This window comes from Aspergillus chevalieri, chromosome 5, assembly GCF_016861735.1.
Source record: "Aspergillus chevalieri M1 DNA, chromosome 5, nearly complete sequence".
Classification (NCBI taxonomy): Eukaryota; Fungi; Ascomycota; class Eurotiomycetes; order Eurotiales; family Aspergillaceae; genus Aspergillus; species Aspergillus chevalieri.
In genome coordinates, this window is record NC_057366.1 from 3225146 (window position 1) to 3247523 (window position 22378).

The window sequence follows — 22378 nt, forward strand, 5'->3', positions numbered from 1 at the left end:
ATAGAAAGCTTCATATCCGCCCCAGTCTCTCCGCAGAAACCCTCGCCTAAACAAGGTCCGTCGGCAATTCTATATAAACCGGCCTACGCTGCAGCAGAAACTCTCTCAGCATCTCATCCACCATCTCGGCCGCAGCCCCGGCATCATCCAAATTCACCTGCACACAAGTAAATTCCTCATAAACCCTCGCATACCTCCGAAAATCCCCATCCCCGAACGAGTGATGCATGATCAGCCTCGCTTTCTGCAACGCCGCACTCGGGACGCCCGCGATATGCACGACTGGCGCCCTCTCTGCAAACGCGCCACCAACTGCATCCAGCGTTGACAGTTCCCCCACGCCAAAGGCTGTGATTAGCGCTGTGATTCCCTTGATGCGAGCGTAGCCGTCTGCCGCATAGCCGGCGTTGAGCTCGTTGGCGTTGCCGACCCAGTTGAGGCCTGCGGGTTCGATATAGTCCAGAGAAACTAGGCTGAAGTCGCCGGAGACGCCGTAGATGCTTCGGACTTGTTTCGAGTCATTTTCATAGTTGAGCATACGTAGAAGAGCTGGATATTGAGTCAGTAGACCAAGTATAAGCGCCCCGAAAATGGGACCCTTGCTAAAGTGAGGGCTTGGGGGTATACATTTGTGAATGCGATTGTTCAGAGAGAATCAAGCAGCGAAAAGACCATGCAAATAAGGAAGAAGTCTCACGTACCGGAAGTTTAACTCATTATTGAAACGAACGGCGAAATGGAATCTGGTGTCATTCCCGCAAGAGTGTAGTAAATCGACGCTGCAGTCCAGGTCGATAATAGAACCCTGCTAACTACGCGTTCTTCCAGCGATCAAGTAGAGCCACGGCATCATCATGCCCCGTTTCCATCGCTTGGTCTCGCGCAGTTCGGCCGCGCATAATGTTAGCATCAATTCCTCGCTCTAGTAAAACCCGCATACAATGGAGGGTATTTCCCCAAGCTGCGCAATGTAGTGCTGTTCCCAACTCGCAGCCAGCATGGGCGAGAAGTAGCTCAGTATCGTATTTTGATTCCCGCTGATTGATAAGAACACCAGCCTCGTCGAGCATCCATTGCAAAGTTTCGACCCGGCTATCTCTCTTAGCGCACCGATGAAGGGAATTACTGCGGCGGAAGTCGGCCCCATAAGTTGAAGTCATGCGCAGCCACCCCGCGGCAAATTTCTATACCAGCTCTTGAATTTGGCATTGGGATCGGTGTCATGTTTCAGGCACCAGCGTACTTTTTCCTCGCGAGCCAAGACCATCATTAGGATCCGTTGCGGGATACTATTCCGGAATGGCTAGTTAATGTTCCACCCCCGGGACTGGAAAATCTCAAGCACGCCGAAGGACCTTTCGCCATGGCTACCCACGCGGCTGCGGGCGTAGAACCAATTTCGCTCGTCCAAGATGTACTTGACAATGCCTACCTGGTTGTCCAGCGCGTCTCTGGTGAGCAGACAGTTGAGGAGATAGTAGGTCGGCTCGATGGTGATCTTATCGGAGTAGGGGATGTGCAAGGCCATGGAGGACCTCGATATCCTCAAGGTCAAGGGCGTTGAGGAGACGATGACCCTTGCAGGTAATGGATTCATCGGCAACTTCTACCCCCGATTGAGCGAGCTGCTCTTGTAGTCCAGCAAGGTTGCCAGTACTCGCACTGACTTCCATTTACTCCACAAGAGTCTTCATCATGTGATGTGTAATGACAGGAAGATGCGGCGCAAGTTGGTAGCATAGCGCTAAGAGAAAATGAACCAGGGTGCTCTATATGCGCCGTAATAGACATGCCGCAGCAGTGATCCCTGCCGGCCGTTCTTAACAGTGAGCGATATAGATCGAGAGGGCGGTGCGGGGAAAAGTATATCCGGAAGGGAACACGTTTGCCTGGGGCAGAAAGCATTCTTGCCTGATCATGCCGCAGGCCATAAAAAGTGCGTCGGGTTAAATCGTGTGGAAGAAATGCACAACATAATAAACAGATATACTGCCATGCATTAGCTCGATTTGTCATTCCCGCTACTGGTGGCTGTGTAACTGACTCGAAGACTCCCAAGCAAAGCATACTCCATAGTCTCCATACGGAGTACAGCTAGCCATGAACAGGGAGATGGATCTCAGGGCTAACCGTGGTCAAGATGAAATGATCAGGAAAGTCCACGGTTTAAAAAAACACAAATATTTCGCTCAGTGACGCTATGATTGACCGGGGTTGCCGAGAGTGTCCGGCACTGACACTAACAGCATGTATGCATTCAGCCAGCCACCGACAGCTGAACCTACCAGACTACTGTACTGTGCCTCTTGCTCTGCGTCCCGGAGGGATACATCATAGGATAGATGCATGACTGCACTATCTATGACTGAATTAAAATACTCAAATGATTACACTAAAGTGCACTGTGAATGTATTTACTTATATCGCCCGGCTGCGATCATCACAGCTGAGCGGCTGAACGCCTCCACCTGGAGGGGCAAGATCCAATCATGGCCCAATCATGGTGAAAGCCCGCGTGCTGGACGATAAACCTTGGGCTGAACGATGAGGTGGGCGTGGTGGCATGCAGGAGAGTCAGGCTGAGTGGGAAATGCATTTATAGCCGGTTTTGCTCTGAGGGGATTTTCGCATATTTTCGAACTTTTCCGTTTCCCATAGCTAACAATATGGCTCGACATCTCGTCTGTATCGGCGCTGGATTTGTAGGTGGGTTATTCTCCGGCTTTCTGAGATGATGTTGAGAATATTGACCATGTTATAATGTAGGCGGCCCATTCGGCGCCATGATCGCATACCAATGTCCCGATACTCTGGTTACGATCGTGGACGTTGACCAGCGACGGATTGATGCGTGGAATTCTGACAGCCTTCCAATGTACGAGCCCGGCTTGGAGGATATTTTGGCCAGCATCCGCCAGCGACCGACGCAGATTGCCCAATCCGAATCTGGAGAGGACATGTCGAACCTGCGATTTTCGACAGACATCGAACAAGCCATAAACGATGCTGACATCATCGTACTATGCATCGATACACCAACCAAGTCGTTTGGCATCGGAAAAGGAGTCGCGCCAGATTTGTCGAATATTCAAGCAGCCGTGCGAACAATTGCGCGAGTAGCGACGAGCGATAAGATCGTGGTCGAAAAGTCGACGGTACCATGTGGGACGGCCGAATTGATTCGCGACTTGGTGAGTTTCACATGCGTCCAACTAAAAAGAGACAAAGCTAACGAAAACCAGCTTCAATCCGGATCACCGCATCAAGTCCGCTTCGAAGTCCTCTCCAACCCCGAGTTTCTATCCGAAGGCACAACCATCACAGACCTGTTACATCCCTCCCGCGTCCTCATCGGTTGTCAACAAACCCCATCCGGAACAAAAGCGGCCGCAGCGCTGTCCGCCATCTACGAGGCATGGGTACCCCGGGACCGGATTAAGACGATGGACTGCTGGTCATCGGAGCTGTCCAAACTGGCAGCCAACGCAATGCTAGCACAACGACTAAGCAGCATCAACTCCCTTAGCGTGATCTGCGAGGCTGTCGGCGGTGATATCGACTCCCTATCCATGGCATGCGGGCTGGATCCGCGCCTTGGACCCGCCATGCTGAAGAGTGGTCTCGGCTGGGGAGGAGGCTGTTTTGAGAAAGACGTGCTAGACTTGGTTTACATCGCGCGCACTCTGGGGCTGGACGCGGTGGCGGACTATTGGGCGTCAGTGATCGAGATGAACAACGAGCAGAAGACCCGGTTCTTGCGGCGGATTCTCTCGTGTATGCATGGTAGCGTGAGGGGGAAGTCAATTGCGATTCTGGGATTCGCGTTTAAAAAGAATACCTCCGACACGAAGAAGTCGCCGGCTATCCCTGTGGTAAGAGGGCTGCTGGCCGAGGGTGCGCGGATATCCATCTACGACCCCATGGTACCCTCGACAACCATCCTGGCCGACCTGGCGCCGTTGTCGGACAGGGAACGAGCACAGCTTCACATCCGCGAAACGGCATACGAAGCATGCGACAACGCCGATGCGGTAGCGATAGTGACCGAATGGGACGAATTCCGAATGGCCGAAACACGGAAGCGAAGCTCCACACAATCGACTTTGACGGACGATGAACAGGACTGGACAACACAACAACCCCCAACATCACGATGTCTGACGCCAGACAGCGAGGAAAATCTATTCACGGCATCACCGGTGACCAGAGAGTCGGTGGATTGGGAGCACATCGTGCACAGGATGCAGAATCCGAAGTTCGTGTTTGACGGGAGAAATATCTTGCCGGGAGAACGGATGGAGGCGCTGGGATGTCGTTATGTGCGGGTTGGGCGAATGTCGGAGTGGGATGCGGTGCGGATGAGTCGATACCCATTTAGCGGTTGATTTTTGTTTTCTATTTTTTGCATGTGCAACTGTGTGCAAGGCTGTCGGCCGGGTATTACGCTCGGATTAGAGCGGTGGTGTGTACTCTGTACATAGTGTTTTAACGAGAACACTGCTATGTACCATGTAGGAGATCTCGAGCAATCCGAATGCGGTCTTGGGTGGTTATGCGGAATGCCTTTGCAACCCTTTCCATTTCTGGTCGAGAATAGTCAGTACGTGCAAGTAATCACGGACAGAAACTGTACTTCGCCATTTCAGAAGTTTCATAAGCCACACTAAGCCGTGTCATTGCGCATCCTGATATCTATGCGCCGAAGCTTATTGGGCACATACGGAGAACTTGTCAGGACGACTCTCAGCATGATAGAATGCCGCGTCAGAGCCGCCTCGTAATTCTGGTTTTGGCGCCGTAAGCGCCTCTCTGCAAGTGGCACAAGATCACGGCGCAACTCATCCATCTTGCTCTCACTTGTCCGTCATCTTTAGTCTACATCTCTGTCACCTTGCTCTACCTTGTTGCATTGTAGTCGAAATAAAAAGGTCCAGGGCTCGCATGAAAAGGGATCTCATGGAGCTAGGACATCGGCTTGAGCGACCTTTCAACTCACGTACAGCAACTCCTATTGCCCAAGTCGAAGCATTTGTGCCAGAGCCAGTGCTAGAAGAACCCAGAAAATCCGCAATAATACACCAGAAAATCTTCCAGTTGAAATACAACGTCTCATCCTTTCTACCCTGGAATATGAGGATCTAAAGGCCCAGGGTGATAATGAGGAAGTTGCACCGCTAGCCTGGACAATAGTATGGCGTGAAACCTACAGTAACTTGTTTGGGTGGTATACAAAAGATCCCCCCCGGACTCTCGGGGTATATCATATGGGATGCAGCGCGAATCGAGGGTAGTGCAAGGGAGGTATTAATTCGGCAGTGGAGGGCTCGCTGGAAAGACTTTGATCCAAGAGATGATCCATATTTGTACCCAGACTAGTTTAATTTCAGCGTTTCCATTATCGGTTATCAGTACATCAATCCAGTATTGGTTCACTGGTTGGTTATTTGTTTGTTGGATGTCCCCCCTCAGCCATGTTATTGGGCATTCCGGCGACGCCCATGCGCCGAACCCGGTCCACCTCGGGACGGCAGCGGGGGTTATGGGGGTGACCATGGCACACGTACGGAGAACTTGATTCAGACAACTCTCGGCATGATGGAATGCCGTGTTGGAGCCGCAGCCGATGAGCGGGTTTTCTTTGGTTCGGTTGATTTCGGTGGTTTTTCGTACCAGTAGATGTACGGAGTACATCGTTATCTGTTGGTGAACCGTGAGTCGGGTGATTCTTGATTCGTGATTTGTGAGTCGTCCAGAGAACGCGATGAGGCAATTCCGATGATACTCCGTGTTGTACGAGGGTCTGCAAAGTACAGAGGACAATGCAGGGTATGTGCACGCCTGAGTGACATCAACGTTCTACTAGACTAAACAGTAGACTAAGCAGAGTATAACCCCGGATGCCATACTATGTAAAGTACTCTTACCCAGTCTCTATAGAGTACTGATAAGCAGGAACACGGGGAGGCCGAAAATTGTCTACCGCATTGTTACAGTGTGACATGAGGACGAGACAAGAAGAGGAGAAACTCCGTACTTCGTGTTGTAGAAGATTCCGTGGACCGAGATCGACGAAATCGAGAAATGATTGAGCCGTCTGCTCCGTGACAAGAGACAAAACAAACATATTTCTTTAATTCTTTATATTCACACCATCGTTGGGATCACCTCATGCACCGGAGTCCCTCATACAGGGGTACATTGGAGATATCTATGCATCCGACCCGTTCAAATAGACCATGATGTCATACAAAAGTCTCTGAGTAAGACAAGAATAAACCCAGTCATCCAGGTACTTGGACGGAGCACAAACACAATCAACACGGGCCGAATACGACGTGAGCGAACAAGTTTGCCGTGTGCATTTCCGGGATTGATAATGGACTTCCCGAAACGGCAGCCGATGGCGTCAGAGAACATGGTAATCCAATAAGACAGCCTGCTGGTATCCATCGGAATAACTACTCTGGGTTTAGCGCCTCTTGTCGCTTAACCAGCCAATTAGAGAGAAGCGTCAACCGAGGCCGGGGATGTGGCAATATTGAAGTATACATCAGTCTATGTTCCGATGCATGCAGTAGACATAAAGAATGCTAGGAAGGCAGGAAGGAGTTATTCGAATAGAGAGCATATGCTACTTGATAGATAAAAAGACAGAGTCCTTCCACCTGTACATACAGAGTGGTAGTACTCCGACAGGTACCGAAGGCCGTAAACAAGACTCCCATAGAGAAAAGAGACGATTGGCCGACCATCCATCGGTGACGTCGATGAAGCCGAGATCAGGCTCAAGCGGAGTATGGACTTGTATGACTTCTCCTGATCCGGAAGTATGTACTCTTCGGACAGGCACCGGGGGTTTGTCTTATAAGAATGGCTGCCGGTCTTTCTTTTCATTCTCGCATTCATTCTGTTATCATCCTTGCATATCATCTGGTGCCTACCGTCTCTCGTTCTCCACACTCTTCGTTCCTCCATTTTTCCCCTGTTGGCTCCATTTTTTTCTCTTTCCCCGGATTTCTCCATACTTCTTTGTCTTACCTACTGGTCGCTACCTCCTGTTGCCGTTGAAACTTTACAATGGCACCCTACTTTACAGAAAAAGACAAATACCGGGATCCCGTCCAGGGTGAAGGTGACAATCATTACAGCGACACACGACAACCCGGTGACTCTCACCATGAACACGCCGTCTCTTCGGATAATGACAGCGATTCCCGGGGAAAGGTCCGTTCCAATGGCAAGAGAGAATTGACCGAAGACGAGTGCTATGACAAGCTCGGATTCTCTTTCCCTTGGTACAAGAAATGGGCCATCCTTTCCGTTATCTTCACCGTCCAGATGTCCATGAACTTCAACACCAGTGTATATCCCAATGCTGTCACGCCGCTGTCCGAGAAATTCGATATCAGTGAACAAGCCGCACGTGTGGGGCAGATGATTTTCTTGGTCGCATATGCTTTTGGTTGTGAGCTTTGGGCTCCTTGGAGTGAAGAGTTCGGTCGTTGGCCTATCATGCAGCTCAGTTTGTTCCTGGTCAACATCTGGCAGATTCCCTGTGCTCTGGCACCCAACTTTGGCACTATCGTCGTCTGTCGCTTCCTTGGTGGTCTGAGCTCCGCGGGTGGCTCTGTCACTCTGGGCATGACAGCTGATATGTGGGAACCCGATGACCAGGGCTTTGCGGTGGCATATGTCGTCCTGTCGTCGGTGGGTGGTACCACCATTGGTCCTTTGTTTGGTGGCATGATCCAACAGTGGCTTCCTCTGGAGTGGAACTTTTGGATTCAGCTCATCTTCGGCGGTGTCACCCAGCTCGCCCATCTGCTCTTCGTTAGTGAGACCCGCTCGACCATTCTCATCGACCGTGAGGCCAAGCGTCGTCGCAAGTCCGGGGAAGACCCCAACGTCTACGGCCCCAACGAACTCAAGGAGAACCGTCTGGAGGCGAAGGAAATCCTGCGCATCTGGCGTCGACCTTTCGAAATGTTCATCCGTGAGCCCATTGTCCTGTTCTTGTCGCTGCTCTCCGGTTTCTCCGACGCCCTGATCTTCACTTGCATTGAGTCGTTCACTCTGGTCTTCGCTCTCTGGAATTTCGACGCTGTCCATACCGGCCTGTGCTTCATTGCTGTCATTATCGGTTACATCGTCGCCTACCTCATCTTCCTACCAGACATCGCCCGCCAACGCTGGGTCCGTCAACGCCACGGCAACGCTTCCCGCCTACCCGAGCGCCGTCTCCTCCTCCTCCTCTTCATCGCACCCCTCGAAACCATCGGCCTCTTCGGTTTCGCCTGGACCTCCATGGGCCCCGACTACACCCACTGGATCGCGCCCCTAATCTTCGTCTTCCTAATCGCCATCGCCAACTACGGCATCTACATGGCAACCATCGACTACATGGTAGCCGCGTACGGTGTCTACTCTGCCTCAGCCACCGGTGGCAATGGCTTCGCGCGTGACCTGCTCGCCGGCTTGTCTGCCATGTACGCCACACCCATGTACAAGAACATCGGTGGCAAGTTCCATTTGCAGTGGGCTAGCACTATACTTGGGTGCTTGGCTATCTTTGTTACGATTCCGATCTATGTGTTTTACTGGAAGGGACCACAGATTCGGGCTAGTAGCAAGTTTGCGCAGACGCTTGAAGCGGATCGACAAAAGCATGGTGGCCGGAGGGTGAGTTATGAGTCGGAGAAGGCGTGAGCGATATGTTTTCTGTATAATTGGCTTGCTTTGCTTTTGGACTTTTGCTTAGAGGCGGTTAGATTTGGATTTTAGATACCCTTTACACGATACCACGCATTGCTACTGGCATGCTTTGCTACGTACTGCTATGAATAGATGATTTATGATTGCGTTTGTTTCAATTGTAACTGTAGTCTTTGGAATAACCACATCACTCGTAGTTATGAGTAGCTATCTCAATGTAGCGCTCTATATCATGATGTCTTATAGATGGTTCATACCACTAATAACTCCCTAGCAATATCGAAACCAAGCATAATCCGGGGTACTCCAATACGCCCTTATTCCATTGGCCACCCAGCCGGACACAAGTAGCTTAATTCAACGCCCCGTCCATTGCGGCCTTTCCTTCCGCCCCGCGGAACGCCATCCGAAATCCCGCTCTCATACATCGGATAACCAACAGACGGCCAAAGAGGGGGCCAAAGTACGCTGCGCATGCCTGTAATCATCCTGTCCCTCACTGGCCACGGAAAAGTCCCGTCGTAGCACGATCATAGCCGCTATAAAGCGTCGTCTGTCTGCGACCGAGGCGCTATTCCTCTCAGGACAAAGAAACTTCTCTCTGATACATCTTGTTATTGCAAAATGACGGCCACAACGATCGGTATCGCGGTCGTCACCGTCGTATACTTTATTATTCGCTATTTGAACCGCACTGATATCCCCAAGATCAAGAATTTGCCTGAGATCCCCGGTGTGCCGCTGTTCGGGAATCTGCTGCAGTTGGGGGATAAGCATGCGACTGTCGCAGGGAAATGGGCCAAGAAGTATGGGCCAGTGTTCCAGGTGCGCATGGGCAACAAGGTACTTCCTTTCATCCAAGATCCTATTTGAAAATCTAAGCATACTAAGGAAACAGCGCATCATCTTCGCCAACTCCTTCGACTCCGTCCGCCAACTCTGGATCAAAGACCAATCCGCCCTCATCTCGCGCCCAACCTTCCACACTTTCCACAGCGTCGTCTCCAGCTCCCAAGGCTTTACTATTGGTACTTCCCCTTGGGATGAGTCGTGCAAGCGCCGTCGCAAGGCCGCCGCGACAGCCCTGAACCGCCCCGCCGTGCAATCCTACATGCCAATCATCGACCTCGAGGCGACTGTCAGCATCGGCGAGCTACTACGGGATTCCAAGGACGGGACGGTCGACGTCAACCCGACAAAGTACTTCCAGCGTTTTGCGCTGAACACGAGTCTCACGCTGAACTATGGGTTCCGGATCACGGGCAATGTCACGGATGAGTTGCTGCGGGAGATTGTGGATGTTGAGCGGGGTGTTTCGAACTTCCGGAGTACCAGTAATAACTGGCAGGATTATATCCCGTTGCTGCGCATTTTTCCGAAAATGAATCGCGAGGCTGATGAGTTTCGGGTGCGCCGGGATAAGTATCTGACTTATTTGTTGAGCATCTTGAAGGATCGCATTGCGAAGGGAACTGATAAGCCGTGCATTACTGGGAATATTCTCAAGGATCCTGAGGCGAAGCTGAATGATGACGAGGTCAAGTCTATTTGTCTGACTATGGTTTCTGCTGGATTGGATACGGTCCCTGGTAACCTGGTTATGGGTGTCGCCTACTTCGCTTCGGATGATGGACAGCGGATCCAGAAGAAGGCCTACGAGGAGATTATGAAGGTTTACCCCGATGGCGATGCATGGGAGAAGTGTGTGGCCGAGGAGAAAGTTCCCTATGTCACGGCCATGGTCAAGGAAACCTTGCGCTTCTGGACTGTCATCCCCATCTGCCTGCCTCGTGAGAGCACCAAGGACATTGTCTTTAACGGAGCCCACATCCCCGCCGGCACAACTTTCTTCATGGTACCCCTCCCCTTCTCTGCTTCTTTATCTAGACCCCGATGCTAACCGAATACAGAACGCCTGGGCCGCCGACTACGACGAATCCCACTTCCAAAACGCCCAACAATTCCTCCCCGAGCGCTATCTCAACCTTAGCGAAGGCTCCGGCACCCCGCACTACGGCTACGGCGCTGGCTCACGCATGTGCGCCGGCTCGCACCTCGCCAACCGCGAGCTGTACGTCGCATATGTCCGATTGATCTCGGCATTCACAATGCACCCGGCGAAGAACCCGGCTGATCGGCCAATTCTGGATGCGATTGAGTGCAATGCGATTCCGACGGCGCTGACGACGGAGCCGAAGCCGTTCAAGGTGGGCTTCAAGCCAAGGGATACGGAGTTGGTGAAGAAGTGGATTGCGGAGAGTGAGGAGAAGACTAAGGACCTTTAGTTTTTTTACAAGTAGTATCTGTGCTAAGTTCTCTGTGTACCAGTATAAAAAGAATGGAGTATGATAGTTATGAATGCAAATATGAAGTGAACTATGCAATGAATAATCCTTCTATCCTCGTAGGCTCGGTATACATTCCGACAAAGTCCCGGCCCGAGGTGTCATCTCCACATCCGTCCCCGCATTTCTCTACCGAATTTACCAGGATCCTCACAATCCGCACATTTCCTCATATCATATCATATCCCTTCAATTACAAACATGGATGAAGCGAGCGATTACCACGAGGATCATCTCCGTCCGCAGAAAAAGCGTCGCAAATATATTGCAAAAGCATGGTATGTCCCAATTCGTTTTGATATGGTCTCGGAAATGGCGGAATGCTAACTAACGAAATGTCAACACAGCAACGAATGCAAACGTCGCAAGATCAAATGCAATGGCCAGACGCCGTGTCAGCGGTGTGGCCGGCAGCGCGTCGATTGCATTTATGCGGATAATCCGCGGACCCTGGGCGATACACTGTACGTTCGCCTGGCAGCTCGGAAACCGTGCTCGTGGAATGGATGCGAGCTAAAGAAGCAATAATATAGAACACTCGACCGCCTCTCCCACCAAATGACCGCCATGCAAGAACAGATCGCCCTCCTCTCCTCCGCCGTTTACTCCCTAACCAACGCCACCGGCATCCCCCGCCCCGACACCACCACACAAACCCAACCACAACCCCAAACATGGACCCGCCGCCTCTCTTCCGCCAAAGAAGCACTTACCTTCCAAGGCCCCACGACCTCAGCGTTTAGCTTCGACCTCGCAAAATCCAGTCTCCAGCAGCGCGGGATTGTCGGTGTCGTCGACGGCGACGACGAAGATGCAGACGGTGATCTGACACAGGAACCCTCGCCGATGCCCTCGCCGCCTTCGCCGACACGAGACTCGGTTGATCCGTTGTGGACGATTGGGAAGAGTGAGGCGTTGAGGCTTTGTAGGGTTTATGAAGAGGAGATGGGGATTATGTATCCTGTTTTGGAGGTGGAGGAGTTGTTGGGGCAGGTAAATGTTTTGTATGGCGACGGGGGATTGGAGGGGGGTGGTTTGGAGGAGGAGGATGTGCATGTTTTGAGGATTGTGCTTGCTTGTGCGCTGGCTGCTGAAGCGAGTGGGGGGAGTGAGTTGGCTGTGAGATTGTTTGAGAGTGTGCGCGTTGTCGCGGATGATTGTGTCTGGGGAGCGCCTGATATTAACCGCATCATCTTCTTGACATTGGTGGTGAGTTACGTACACCCAATCGTATCAATCAGTTCTAACAAAAAAAGTCAATTTTCTACTTCCAAATGGACGAAGAAACCCTCGCCTGGCGCACAATCGGCATCGTCGAACGCATGTGTCTTGAAACCGGCCTCCACCGCCGCGAAACCCTAGACCAGCCCTCCCTCGTCGCCTCTGCAGGCAGCAAAGACCGTCTCTCCCGCCTCTTCTGGTCCGTCTACATCCTCGATCTCCGCTGGAGCTTCGGCACGGGAATGCCCTTCTCCCTCGAAGAAAGCGATATCGATCCCTGGCTGCCGGAGCCCGAGGAAAAGAATTTCCCGTATCTGCGGGTTATGATCCGGTATAGTCGCATTGCAGCGAAGGTGTGGAAGTTAATCGCGGCCTTTAATAATACAGATGAGATTAAGAAGGATGAGATGAATTATTTGGATTGGCAGGTGCTACGGTGGGCGGAGACGATGCCGGAATGTCTGCGGTTGAATGGGCACCAAGATGAACCCCGAAGTCTGCGAAGACTGCGCTCGGTGTTGTATCTTCGTGCAAACCAGCTGCGCATGCTTATCCACCGTCCTGTTCTACACACCGCAGCGCATATCCGCCGTTATCCTGCCGAGTCTGCGACGGTGGTTGATCTGGCTAAAGACACTATCCGCTTCATCGCGCGCCTCCACGAGACATCCGACATTTACAGCCGACAACAAGTTACTTTCAACTGGTTTTTGGTATCCGCGCTAGCAGTTCTGTTTCTGGCCGCCGCGCAAGCCCCGGGACAGTTCAATCGCGGATGCAAAGAGGAGTTCTATATGGCACTGGAGCTGGTGAAGGGGTTCTCGACGCAGTCGTATATTTCGCAGCGGCTGTGGAAGTCGATTAAGAGCTTGCGGAAACTGGGGCCGCAATTAGGGTTGTCGCATGAACATCAGCAGCAGCAGCAACAGCATCAAGGCGATAACACATTGGACGATGTACCCGCCTCGTCGACAGTGCATACGACACCACTGGACGGAACACAGATGACGCAGGAGCTAATGGAGTGGTTTGAAACGGTGGGTAATCTGGATACATTAATGGCTATGGGCATTCCGGGAACAAACACTGGAGTGGAAGATGGATTGGCTATGCTGGATTATGGCGGGGAGCTGTCTAGTGTTATGAAGGATTGTTTTTAGATACAATTACAGAATACAGGCATCCTCGTCCGTCAGATCAGTTATCAACATGTTCCCCGGTTCGTGGGCAAAAACAAGGCCGTCGATTTTGTCGCCGGCGGATTCCACTGCTATTTGCGGCGTAACGCCACAGCCCTAAGTATCATGAGCATACTCATGAAGGATTCAATTGATGGAAAACATACCCAGAAAACAGGAACCTCACCCTCCCTAATGAAAGGCCCCTCCCCAAAATCTGGCCGTTGAATATCCTCAATCCCCAGCCTCTTCATCCCCTCCCAACCCCACGCAACCGGCTCCCCATGCGTCGACAAATACGGCCTCGTAACCTCCCTCACCTTCTCAACATCCTCAGGTCTATACGGCCTCATAGATACAATACATGTGGCATCCGTAAAAACACCCGCAGGCAACAACGGCAAATTCGTCCGGTACATCGGCACAACGGTCCCCGTCTCCTGATGCCGCGGCTTCAATCCCGCGCGTCCCAACGCACCTTCGAACGAAAACGAGCATCCAATCAGAAATCCCACATAATCATCGTTCCAGAGATCGAGAATATCGCGGCGTTGTGCGATGCATTTCCCGTGTTTGTAAACGCGGTACGCAGGACAGTCAGTGCGGATGTCGAAGTCGGTCGACTGGATTATTTTGGACGGCTGGAGGGTGTGGGGATTGCCGGCTGGGGTTGTGGCGAGTAAGGGGCAAGTGACAGGGTTGCGGCGGCAGAGGTCGTGGAAGGATTGGGCATGGGCGGTGGGGAGGATGAGGAGGTTTGCTTGGAGGTGGGTGGGGGAGAGGCCGGAGGTGTTTGTGATTTTGTTGGTGCGGGCGAGGAGGCGAGATTCCATGATGAATTGCGGTGTGGATGTTTCAATTGCTGTTCTGTCCTGTTCTGCAGACTCTACTTTTGTATTATTGCTGTACATATACCCCTGGTATGTAGGACCTCGGTAATGCTCTGACAGCCAAATCTGGGGCCCCGCATATTTGTTATCTCCACTATCTCCAGCTTATCAGATAGCCACATCGGCCCGACAGCATCGGGTGCTCGTTCCGAGATAGGCGTTGCTGTGTACAGATAGTGCCAGATATCGACTTGCCTACAAGTACTAGATAGCACGCCCTTGTCTGACAGAAAGCAACAATGGACACACTCCCCGAGAAAGAGATTCAACCCGTCACCGAGTCCCAAGATGACCACCACAAGGAGGAGCTCGAATCCGTCACCCTCGACCCGGAAAAGGAGAAGAAGCTCCTGCTTAAGCTCGACCTAGCTTTCGTCCCAATTATCATGCTCACATACCTGTCATGCTTCCTCGACCGCAGCAGTATCGGGAACGTGCAGGTGGCTGGCATGCCGGAGGACATCAATGCGTCGCCTAGTCAGTTCTCGACGGCGGTGTCGATTTTCTACGTGACTTATGTGCTGCTGGAGTCTGTGTGGGCAGTGTTGATGAAGAGGTTGACGCCGAGGAATATTCTCACGGGGCTTTGTATTGTCTGGTCAATTTGTACCATTTTTACGGGGTTTATCCAGAACGTGGCGTCGTTGTATGCCATGCGGTTGATTCTGGGGGCTTGTGAGGCGGGATTGTTTCCGTGTTTGAATTTGTATCTCACGATGGTTTATCGGAGAGAGGAGCAGGCGAAGCGGGTGTCGTATCTGATGAGTTGTGCGGCTATTTCCGGTGCTGTTGGAGGATTGTTGGCGTATGGATTGTTGCAGATGGATGGCATTGGGGGGAAGGCTGGATGGAGGTAACTACTCCAAACCGCTCTGCATGATCGTATACTAATCAAGCAGATGGGTTTACATCATTGAAGGCCTTTTCAGCGCCTTCTGTGCAATCCTCATCTGGTTCGGCCTCCCCAACGACCCAGCAAACGCCTACTTCCTCAACAACGAAGAAAAATGGATGATGCGCGTCCGCAACGAGCAACGCCGGCACTACATGGGCAGCGAGGAATTCAGCTGGGCTGAGATGCGCATCGCCCTGTGCGATCCCAAGCTCATGTTCAGCAGCGTCACACAGTTCTGTCAGGATATTCTGCTGTATGGGTTCAGCACGTTTCTGCCGGGGATTCTGCAGAGTATTGGGTACGATTCGCTTATGAGTAATGTGTTGACGGTGCCGGTGTATATATGGGCTGCTATTGTGTTTATTGCGATTGCGATTATGGCGGATCGGTTTTCGGTTTTTGCTTGGGTATGTCTTCCCTTCCCCAGGGTCGTGATGTCTGTGAATGATGCTAATGATGATGAGTAGTTCATCCTTGGATCAAACGTCTTTGGTATTGTCGGATATATCGTCCTCCTAGCTGTCTCAAACGACGCAGTTCGATACTTCGCAACCTTCCTCTGCGGCGTAGCCACATACACCAGCGTCGGCTTGAACATCGCCTGGTTAAACGTCAACGTCGCACCGCACTACCGCCGAGCACTGGCCATCGGCATCCAGCAAACAGTAGGAAACTGCGCCGGCATCGTCGCCGGACAGATTTATCGCAGTTCTCCATATGTTCTTGGAAACTCCTTTTCGCTGGGTGCCTTGGTTGTAGCGCAGGGTGTGGTTTCCGCGCATGCGATGTATGTCCGGGCGAAGAATAAGGAAAAGAGCGAGATTGAGCAGGGTAAGGAGGATACCAGACGGGTTACAACAGGTGATGGGGAATTGGAATTCCGGTATCATTATTGATCTATAGCTATGATGTGTTATGAAATAGTAGTAGTTGTGTGTGTGTCTCTCTATTTTACGGAAGAACCTGTAACGGGCTAGGCCCGAAAGGCACCTCGAACCATAAATGGTTCTCGATTGAAGCTATTCACAAGAGCGTGCCGAAGTCAGGTGATCGTAGATCACCTGACCACGAGTATATAAATCCACCGCCAGCGTGTCTTTCTTTCTTTCCTTTCCCCAACGAGTTCTTTTGTACATATCTATATATTAGATAGCAAGGCTTCGGCCCATTACAGAACCCTGGTCCCGGAGCGGGACATACGACGGGCGAAGCGGGGCTGCCTGTACTTAGTTGATTAATGGTAGCTTAGCTAGATGCCAGGCAGTCCCGATCTGCCTGTCATATGTCCCGCTCCAGGACCAAGGGCCTCACCACTTCTATGGAAGGACCCGCCCCCGACGTTAAGTAGATAGATAGATACATACATACATACGGCGGCGAAGCGGAATCGCCTATCTAGTAGCTAAGCTAATTCTATCATACACACTGGCGAAACTCCCGTGCAAGAGCCTGCCTAAAAGTCTTGGGTCGCAGGAGTGACAATACACATGTTAGGGAGGGAGGGTGAGAAAAGGGGCTGAAAAGGAAGAGGAAAGGATTTTTTTAGGGGGTTGGGGGATGGTGTTAGTGTGCTGCGCATATTGTGCAGTAAAAGTGAGACCTCTGCAACCATTCATGGATATCCCTTGTTCCTGACTTAGAGCGCAGAATTTCATCCACTTGTTGGCTTCGCCATGGCTGTGGGGATGCCTTGTGGCCCTCCCAGCAGTAGTAGAAGTGATGGGGGGTCTTTGGACGTCCGCACAAGCACTCAAACTTGGCGTCTTCATGTCCGAAGCGCTCATGATACTGGGCGAAGTCTCCATGGCCCGACCAGGCAGCAAGGAGACGACCGAGGGTAGCTCTGGGAAAGAATAGTTCATGGGGTCGTCTATCCAGGCCGATGGAGAGATCCCGGTATTGCTGTGGCGCGTTGTCCGCCCAGAATGATTGAAATCGCCGCCAAAATTCCTCCTTCAACGTCCAGCGAGTCCAGGCATATCTTGCAGGAGGGTTGGTCTGGGGTAGACCTAGCGCCTTTCTTTGCTTTCTCATTGGCCTGCTCGTTCCCTGTAATACCGGCATGCCCAGGGATCCAGTGGACATGTACTCGTCCAAGTGACATAGCCTGTCATTGGAGGGACCGGTTGGGCCAGGCATTTGCGATTTCTTGGAAGGCCAGGATGGTGTGCCGGCTAGAGCCTCTGGAGCAGCCCTGTAGCTGTTGTGCTACTTCCTGGTTATCAGGGAGGACATATAGGTTCTGTGTGTAGGGGGCCTGGGCACTATTGAGGGCGGCCTTCAGCCCCTCAGTGGCTGCAGTAGCTTCTGCATCAAAGACTTCATGGCTTGGGAAGGCAGAGATGGCTGCGGGTGGATTCCTGCTTTCAAGTGCAAGCGCTTACGCAGTAAGACTGTATCCCTGGCATAGACTCTAAATAGAATGACATTTTACACCACCACTGGATATCAGAAATCGAGTGGCTCTCATGTAATGCACACATAGTGGCTAGAAGATCTAGATTCGGTCGAAATATCAGCGGCAATAATGTGGTTTGGTATATGGGCGGCAAAAGCTTTGAGAAGAGCAGATTTCCAATCATCACTCCTTTGGCGCGTATGGTGGGTATCGATCGGACAGATATAAAAGCCATGCTGGGATCGCCCGGCACCACGGCAACATCAAGCGAGAGAGGACATCTTCCCTTACCCGCCAGGAGCACCAGTGCACTTGAGATAATCACCATAGAATCATAAAAAGTTCAAGCACATTGAGAGCGACGGTGTTTTGGTACATCTTGGACCATGTCTTTATCCGAGCGAACAGATTCTACGGCCAGCCATTTTCGGGACAGCCTTTCATCAATTTTGGCAAAGGCTCGGCATGAGGAGATTTGGGGTATTAATCTACAAAATGGAGAGCGACACTCGGTCAAGATAATCCTGGACAAGGTGCTCAACATACCTAGATAGAAACAAAGCGACGTTGCTAACCCATGAATAGTTTCTCAGTTCCCATGCCGCCATCCCTGCATTGCAGTTCTCGAGGGCCAGCGCTTCACTTAGAAAAGCTTTGGAATGGCGACGTTACTCGGAACCAAGGGCCCTCCTGAGCGATGTAGAGTGTCTGCTTCCAAAGCTAGACCTATGTCATATCACACTTTGCCATGGTCAATATGTGCTGTGGGTGGAAATTGATGACAGAGCTATCAAAGCCCACTCACGCACATATCAGAACCTGGCCACACCTGCAGGAATTGTGAAGCTTGGTCTTGCTCTGATGGAGAAGCTTGCCACTTTGCTTCTGGCTGAAAGTTGTGATCCTAGCTACGATTCAGCTTCGTGTGTTGTTCACTTCAGAACACGTACTATACCCGCTACTAGAAAAGCACTTCTAGTGCAGACTTTTCAATCGAAGCTGTGCAGGGCCCTTGAGGAATTGGTGACACTTATTCGATTTTACTACCCTGGAATTCTGGGAAAGGCATACATAATAAATCCCTCTGACGAATACCTCACATCTCTTGATATTCCTGAATCTCTTTTGAGGAATACTGTACTGTTGCAGAATCCACAAGACCTGGCTGATTACCTGGGCTCCCAAATACCACCAGAGTATGGCGGCACAGGAAAACCATTGACGGAGTCCGACTTTCTCCTAAATTCCAACTTTCATATTACATCAGAGGAAAGTCTGGATTCCAAGACACAGAGCGACAGTACAGCGGTAAGCACTATTATAAGAACTCCAGAAGCGGAAAAAGACATTCCAACTTCCCCAAGAAACCCAGAGCCTATGGAGGAAGAACCTCGCTTAATCTACTCTGAAACCATCGGTCCTCCATCCATCATCCTCGACCCAGATGACTTACAGACAGCAGTCAATCTTTGTCCCGGCAAGATGGGAGCAAGTCTCGCTTTTCCAGACTCAGATATGATTGTGAAATATGGTCATGGTGTTCGCTTAGCAGAAGCCGAAGCTCTACACTTGGTATCTACCTGCACGACTATTGCAGCACCGAAGCTTCTCAGTGCATACATTCTTGACGGCACTGGATATATCATTATGTCGTATGAGCAGGGCGAACATCTGGAGCACTATTGGGACCGCGTCTCAGAGGGCAAGCAAAACCGTATCCTAGAACAACTGCGTGATTACGTGAACCAAATGCGGGACATTACAGGAAATTTTATCGGGGGTCTTGATGAATCACCCTGTCGAGATGGCATCTTTGAAGCAGGCTATGGAGACTACACGCGCTACAGCTATGGTCCTTACCCATCCGAAGAGACTTTCAACGAAGGGATAGTTCAGGCCTTGCGAGATCGGTTGTCCCCAAAAACCCTTGCTGGTGAAAACGACACTGAATCCAACTTTTTCAACAGCGAGTATATCTTATACCAGACTGTCCGGGGGCTCAAAGGTCACAAAATCGTGTTTACGCACGGGGATTTGCATCCAGGAAATTTGATCGTCAAGGATGACGGTACGGTTGTTCTTCTGGACTGGGGCCTAGCTGGGTTCTGGCCCGAGTATTGGGAGTTTTATCGTGCGATGTTTAGTCCAGGGTGGAGGGCATCTTGGGATCGTATGGTGGAAAGGTTCATTCCGCCGTACTATGTCGAGTATAGTGTGATTAAAAGGGTATTTGGAACCGTGTGGAATTGATATCGGATAGGTCTTGTTAAGACTAGATAGCGACCACATTCCACTCGGATCGCTTGTCCCTGTGTACAGAAACAAACCATCCTCATTTCTAGTGGAAACAAGCAACAAAAGCCCGGGTAAAGACTGTAGCTAGTTAGTTATAATTTGAATTTAATTTATTGCAATGGCAACCACAATTAGAATCCAAAGTTCGTGGCATAACGAAAGATCCTCCGCAATTGCTACTACTCACTCGATACATGGCCTCTCGTTCAATGGGAACGTTCGTTTCAGTGGTTGACCTCACAATTGGAGACAATTGGTTCCACGTGTGAAGTGCTGCAGTTCAGTTTTACTGAAGTCAAATGTGAGGCCTTCTCTAGCTCCCCATCGTTTAAGCTCCTCAATGCAGTGCTCCAAGGAAGGGGAGGCCACAAGTTGGCATATGTCATCAGCATATCCGAAGCGGCCGCGTTGGGAGCAAACTGAGCCCTGTTTAAAAATGGGTTCAACAAATAACATGAAGAGGATTGGGGAGATTGGGGAGCCTTGTGGGAGACCTGCCGGAACCTGGAATGTCTGGCTCATATGGTTCCCTAGATGGAGGCTGGCTGTTCGACCTTGGGTGAAACTAGCTACCCATTGGACCACACTTATGGGACATCCTTGGTCCTGGAGCCGTCTAATCAATCGTCCTGGTAGGACAGCATCAAAGGCGCCTTGCACATCCAATGTGAGCATGGAGGCCTTCAGACCTCGTGACAATGCTTCCTCGACATCATGGATCAATGATGCGGCTAGGTCCGTTGCAGAGCGCAGTGGGAGAGCTCCAAATTGTTGAGGGTGGAGGATTTGTGTTTGATAGCAATCCATGCCATTCTACGAGATATTAGACGTTCAAGGCCCTTTCATCCAAGAGCTTGCCCTAGCCAAAAATGTTCGAATATTATGCGGGACATACAAGTTCACGTGGTATGGTATTCGACAGGTTTTCCAGGGAGTAATTGATGGAAACACAGGGAAACCATATTCTATCTATTTTGAAGAGTCCCGAGAAATGGATTTTGATGGAGTTCAAGCTTATACATTAACTGAGGTTCAGCAACGGACATCAAACAACCTCAATATCCGGGATATGTGTCTGAAGCACTTGACAGAAACACAAAGTATCGAGCCCGCATCAACCTGGAACAGTCCATTAAGCCTGCCAGTAGTTGTGGCGATTACCTGGTCATCCAAAGCGACAGATCCTCGAGATAGCATATATGGACTACTGGGTATTGCTCGCCATGATCCTGGCCTGGACGTGATTGCCGACTATAAGTGGCCAGCTGAAGAACTGTTTATCGAGTTTGCGAGACGCTTTATGGAGGGCTCTCCAAAAGAACCGATCCAGGAATGGAAAAGTGGGATATGCAAATATTTTGACAGTCTTGAAGGTCTGCCATATCTTCAACGCCCATTTACATCTGCCATCCAACCCGAACTTCCATCGTGGGTCGCGGACTTCAACAGCCCTTTGGTGATGAACCGATTGTGGTCCCCAGACTTCAGTGCTGGCACGATGAATGGTCCACCGAAAATAATTCCCTCCTCCAATCCTCTGATGCTCCATCTGAAAGGTATATGCTGCGACTATGCCGTCCACGTCGAGCCAAGGGTATTTGAACCTGATCAATACGGTGTATCAATCCGCAATTGGATTGGGATGATGAAACGCATGAGCCCGGCCTATGTTGCCACAGGCGAAGCTCGAATCGAAGCATTTTGGCGTACGCTTATGACAAACCGACAGCATCACAGTAGTCAAAAACCTGGAGATGAAACAAAAAAGTCTTTCAAGATCATGGTGGGCACATTGATGGCGTTAGTACTCGATGGGCCAGGATCAAAGGATGACCCAGGACTGCGCAATGATTACAGTGAATTGCAGGTATCTGATATCTCAGAATCTCTCCCATCATTTGACGAAATAAAAGAAATAAGTGATGAGGTCATAAAATCAAACCCAGAGTCTCCAGAGTCAGAGAAACTCATCGACCTCTCTTTCATGCGAACGGAAACTAGCAAGTTGGCTTGCAGCATGAGGCAATATTATACAGCCAGGACTCTCTTCACTACCAAGTATGGATATCTCGATCTTGCACCATTGACTATCTGTCCTGGCGATGAAGTGTGGATCATTCCGGGTGCACGAGTGCCATTCATCCTGAGGAAGCTTCCTAATGACGATTCGGAGCGTCGAACGGTTGTCTGTGAGGTGTATGTCCACGGCATCATGCATGGAGAAGTAGTTCTAGATCATCATGGGGAGTTTTCTCCGGCAGAAGTGGTGTAAATTAAATCATGATCACAAAGTCCTCAAAACCGTATCTACCGATATGGCTTATTTTGTCGCGAGAACCCGACGCCAGAAGCCGGCCATCTGGTGAAAATGCCACCGCCTCAACCCCACCCGAATGGCGCTTGAGGGTCTGTTTTATCACTGTGCCACGCTTATGTTCCTCCAC

At 50.9% G+C, this 22378-nt stretch overlaps 11 protein-coding genes across 11 annotated transcripts; 9 read left to right on the top strand and 2 right to left on the bottom strand.

Moving 5' to 3' along the window:
* Positions 1 to 46: 46 nt before the first annotated feature.
* On the bottom strand, positions 47 to 538 carry ACHE_51125A (uncharacterized protein; the record flags this gene model as incomplete). Its single annotated transcript, XM_043280917.1, has 1 exon — positions 47 to 538. The coding sequence occupies one exon, from the start codon at positions 536 to 538 to the stop codon at positions 47 to 49; it is 492 nt and encodes a 163-aa protein (XP_043138449.1).
* Positions 539 to 1363: 825 nt separating this feature from the next.
* Positions 1364 to 1637, top strand: ACHE_51126S (uncharacterized protein; the record flags this gene model as incomplete). Its single annotated transcript, XM_043280918.1, has 2 exons — positions 1364 to 1477; positions 1512 to 1637. 2 exons carry the CDS (start codon positions 1364 to 1366, stop codon positions 1635 to 1637), a joined length of 240 nt encoding a protein of 79 aa, XP_043138450.1.
* Positions 1638 to 2666: 1029 nt separating this feature from the next.
* On the top strand, positions 2667 to 4385 carry UGD1 (UDP-glucose 6-dehydrogenase 1; the record flags this gene model as incomplete). The annotated part of the gene is made up of 3 exons (XM_043280920.1): positions 2667 to 2706; positions 2767 to 3191; positions 3243 to 4385. 3 exons carry the CDS (start codon positions 2667 to 2669, stop codon positions 4383 to 4385), a joined length of 1608 nt encoding a protein of 535 aa, XP_043138451.1.
* Positions 4386 to 7077: 2692 nt separating this feature from the next.
* On the top strand, positions 7078 to 8706 carry ACHE_51128S (uncharacterized protein; the record flags this gene model as incomplete). Its single annotated transcript, XM_043280921.1, has 1 exon — positions 7078 to 8706. One exon carries the CDS (start codon positions 7078 to 7080, stop codon positions 8704 to 8706), a length of 1629 nt encoding a protein of 542 aa, XP_043138452.1.
* A 1819-nt stretch (positions 8707 to 10525) lies between these two features.
* On the top strand, positions 10526 to 10997 carry ACHE_51129S (uncharacterized protein; the record flags this gene model as incomplete). Its single annotated transcript, XM_043280922.1, has 2 exons — positions 10526 to 10567; positions 10623 to 10997. Coding segments are annotated over 2 exons (417 nt in total), but the record flags the coding sequence as incomplete, so codon positions are not given.
* A 261-nt stretch (positions 10998 to 11258) lies between these two features.
* On the top strand, positions 11259 to 11585 carry ACHE_51130S (Zn(II)2Cys6 transcription factor domain-containing protein; the record flags this gene model as incomplete). The annotated part of the gene is made up of 2 exons (XM_043280923.1): positions 11259 to 11335; positions 11405 to 11585. 2 exons carry the CDS (start codon positions 11259 to 11261, stop codon positions 11583 to 11585), a joined length of 258 nt encoding a protein of 85 aa, XP_043138454.1.
* A 30-nt stretch (positions 11586 to 11615) lies between these two features.
* Positions 11616 to 13438, top strand: ACHE_51131S (putative C6 transcription factor; the record flags this gene model as incomplete). The annotated part of the gene is made up of 2 exons (XM_043280924.1): positions 11616 to 12266; positions 12314 to 13438. 2 exons carry the CDS (start codon positions 11616 to 11618, stop codon positions 13436 to 13438), a joined length of 1776 nt encoding a protein of 591 aa, XP_043138455.1.
* Positions 13439 to 13444: 6 nt separating this feature from the next.
* On the bottom strand, positions 13445 to 14289 carry ACHE_51132A (DUF1445 domain protein; the record flags this gene model as incomplete). The annotated part of the gene is made up of 2 exons (XM_043280925.1): positions 13445 to 13573; positions 13624 to 14289. 2 exons carry the CDS (start codon positions 14287 to 14289, stop codon positions 13445 to 13447), a joined length of 795 nt encoding a protein of 264 aa, XP_043138456.1.
* A 296-nt stretch (positions 14290 to 14585) lies between these two features.
* Positions 14586 to 16137, top strand: ACHE_51133S (uncharacterized protein; the record flags this gene model as incomplete). The annotated part of the gene is made up of 3 exons (XM_043280926.1): positions 14586 to 15199; positions 15246 to 15648; positions 15709 to 16137. 3 exons carry the CDS (start codon positions 14586 to 14588, stop codon positions 16135 to 16137), a joined length of 1446 nt encoding a protein of 481 aa, XP_043138457.1.
* Positions 16138 to 18025: 1888 nt separating this feature from the next.
* On the top strand, positions 18026 to 19889 carry ACHE_51134S (aminoglycoside phosphotransferase family protein; the record flags this gene model as incomplete). Its single annotated transcript, XM_043280927.1, has 2 exons — positions 18026 to 18172; positions 18225 to 19889. The coding sequence occupies 2 exons, from the start codon at positions 18026 to 18028 to the stop codon at positions 19887 to 19889; spliced, it is 1812 nt and encodes a 603-aa protein (XP_043138458.1).
* Positions 19890 to 20925: 1036 nt separating this feature from the next.
* ACHE_51135S (uncharacterized protein) lies at positions 20926 to 22206 on the top strand (the record flags this gene model as incomplete). The annotated part of the gene is made up of 1 exon (XM_043280928.1): positions 20926 to 22206. One exon carries the CDS (start codon positions 20926 to 20928, stop codon positions 22204 to 22206), a length of 1281 nt encoding a protein of 426 aa, XP_043138459.1.
* Positions 22207 to 22378: the final 172 nt, after the last annotated feature.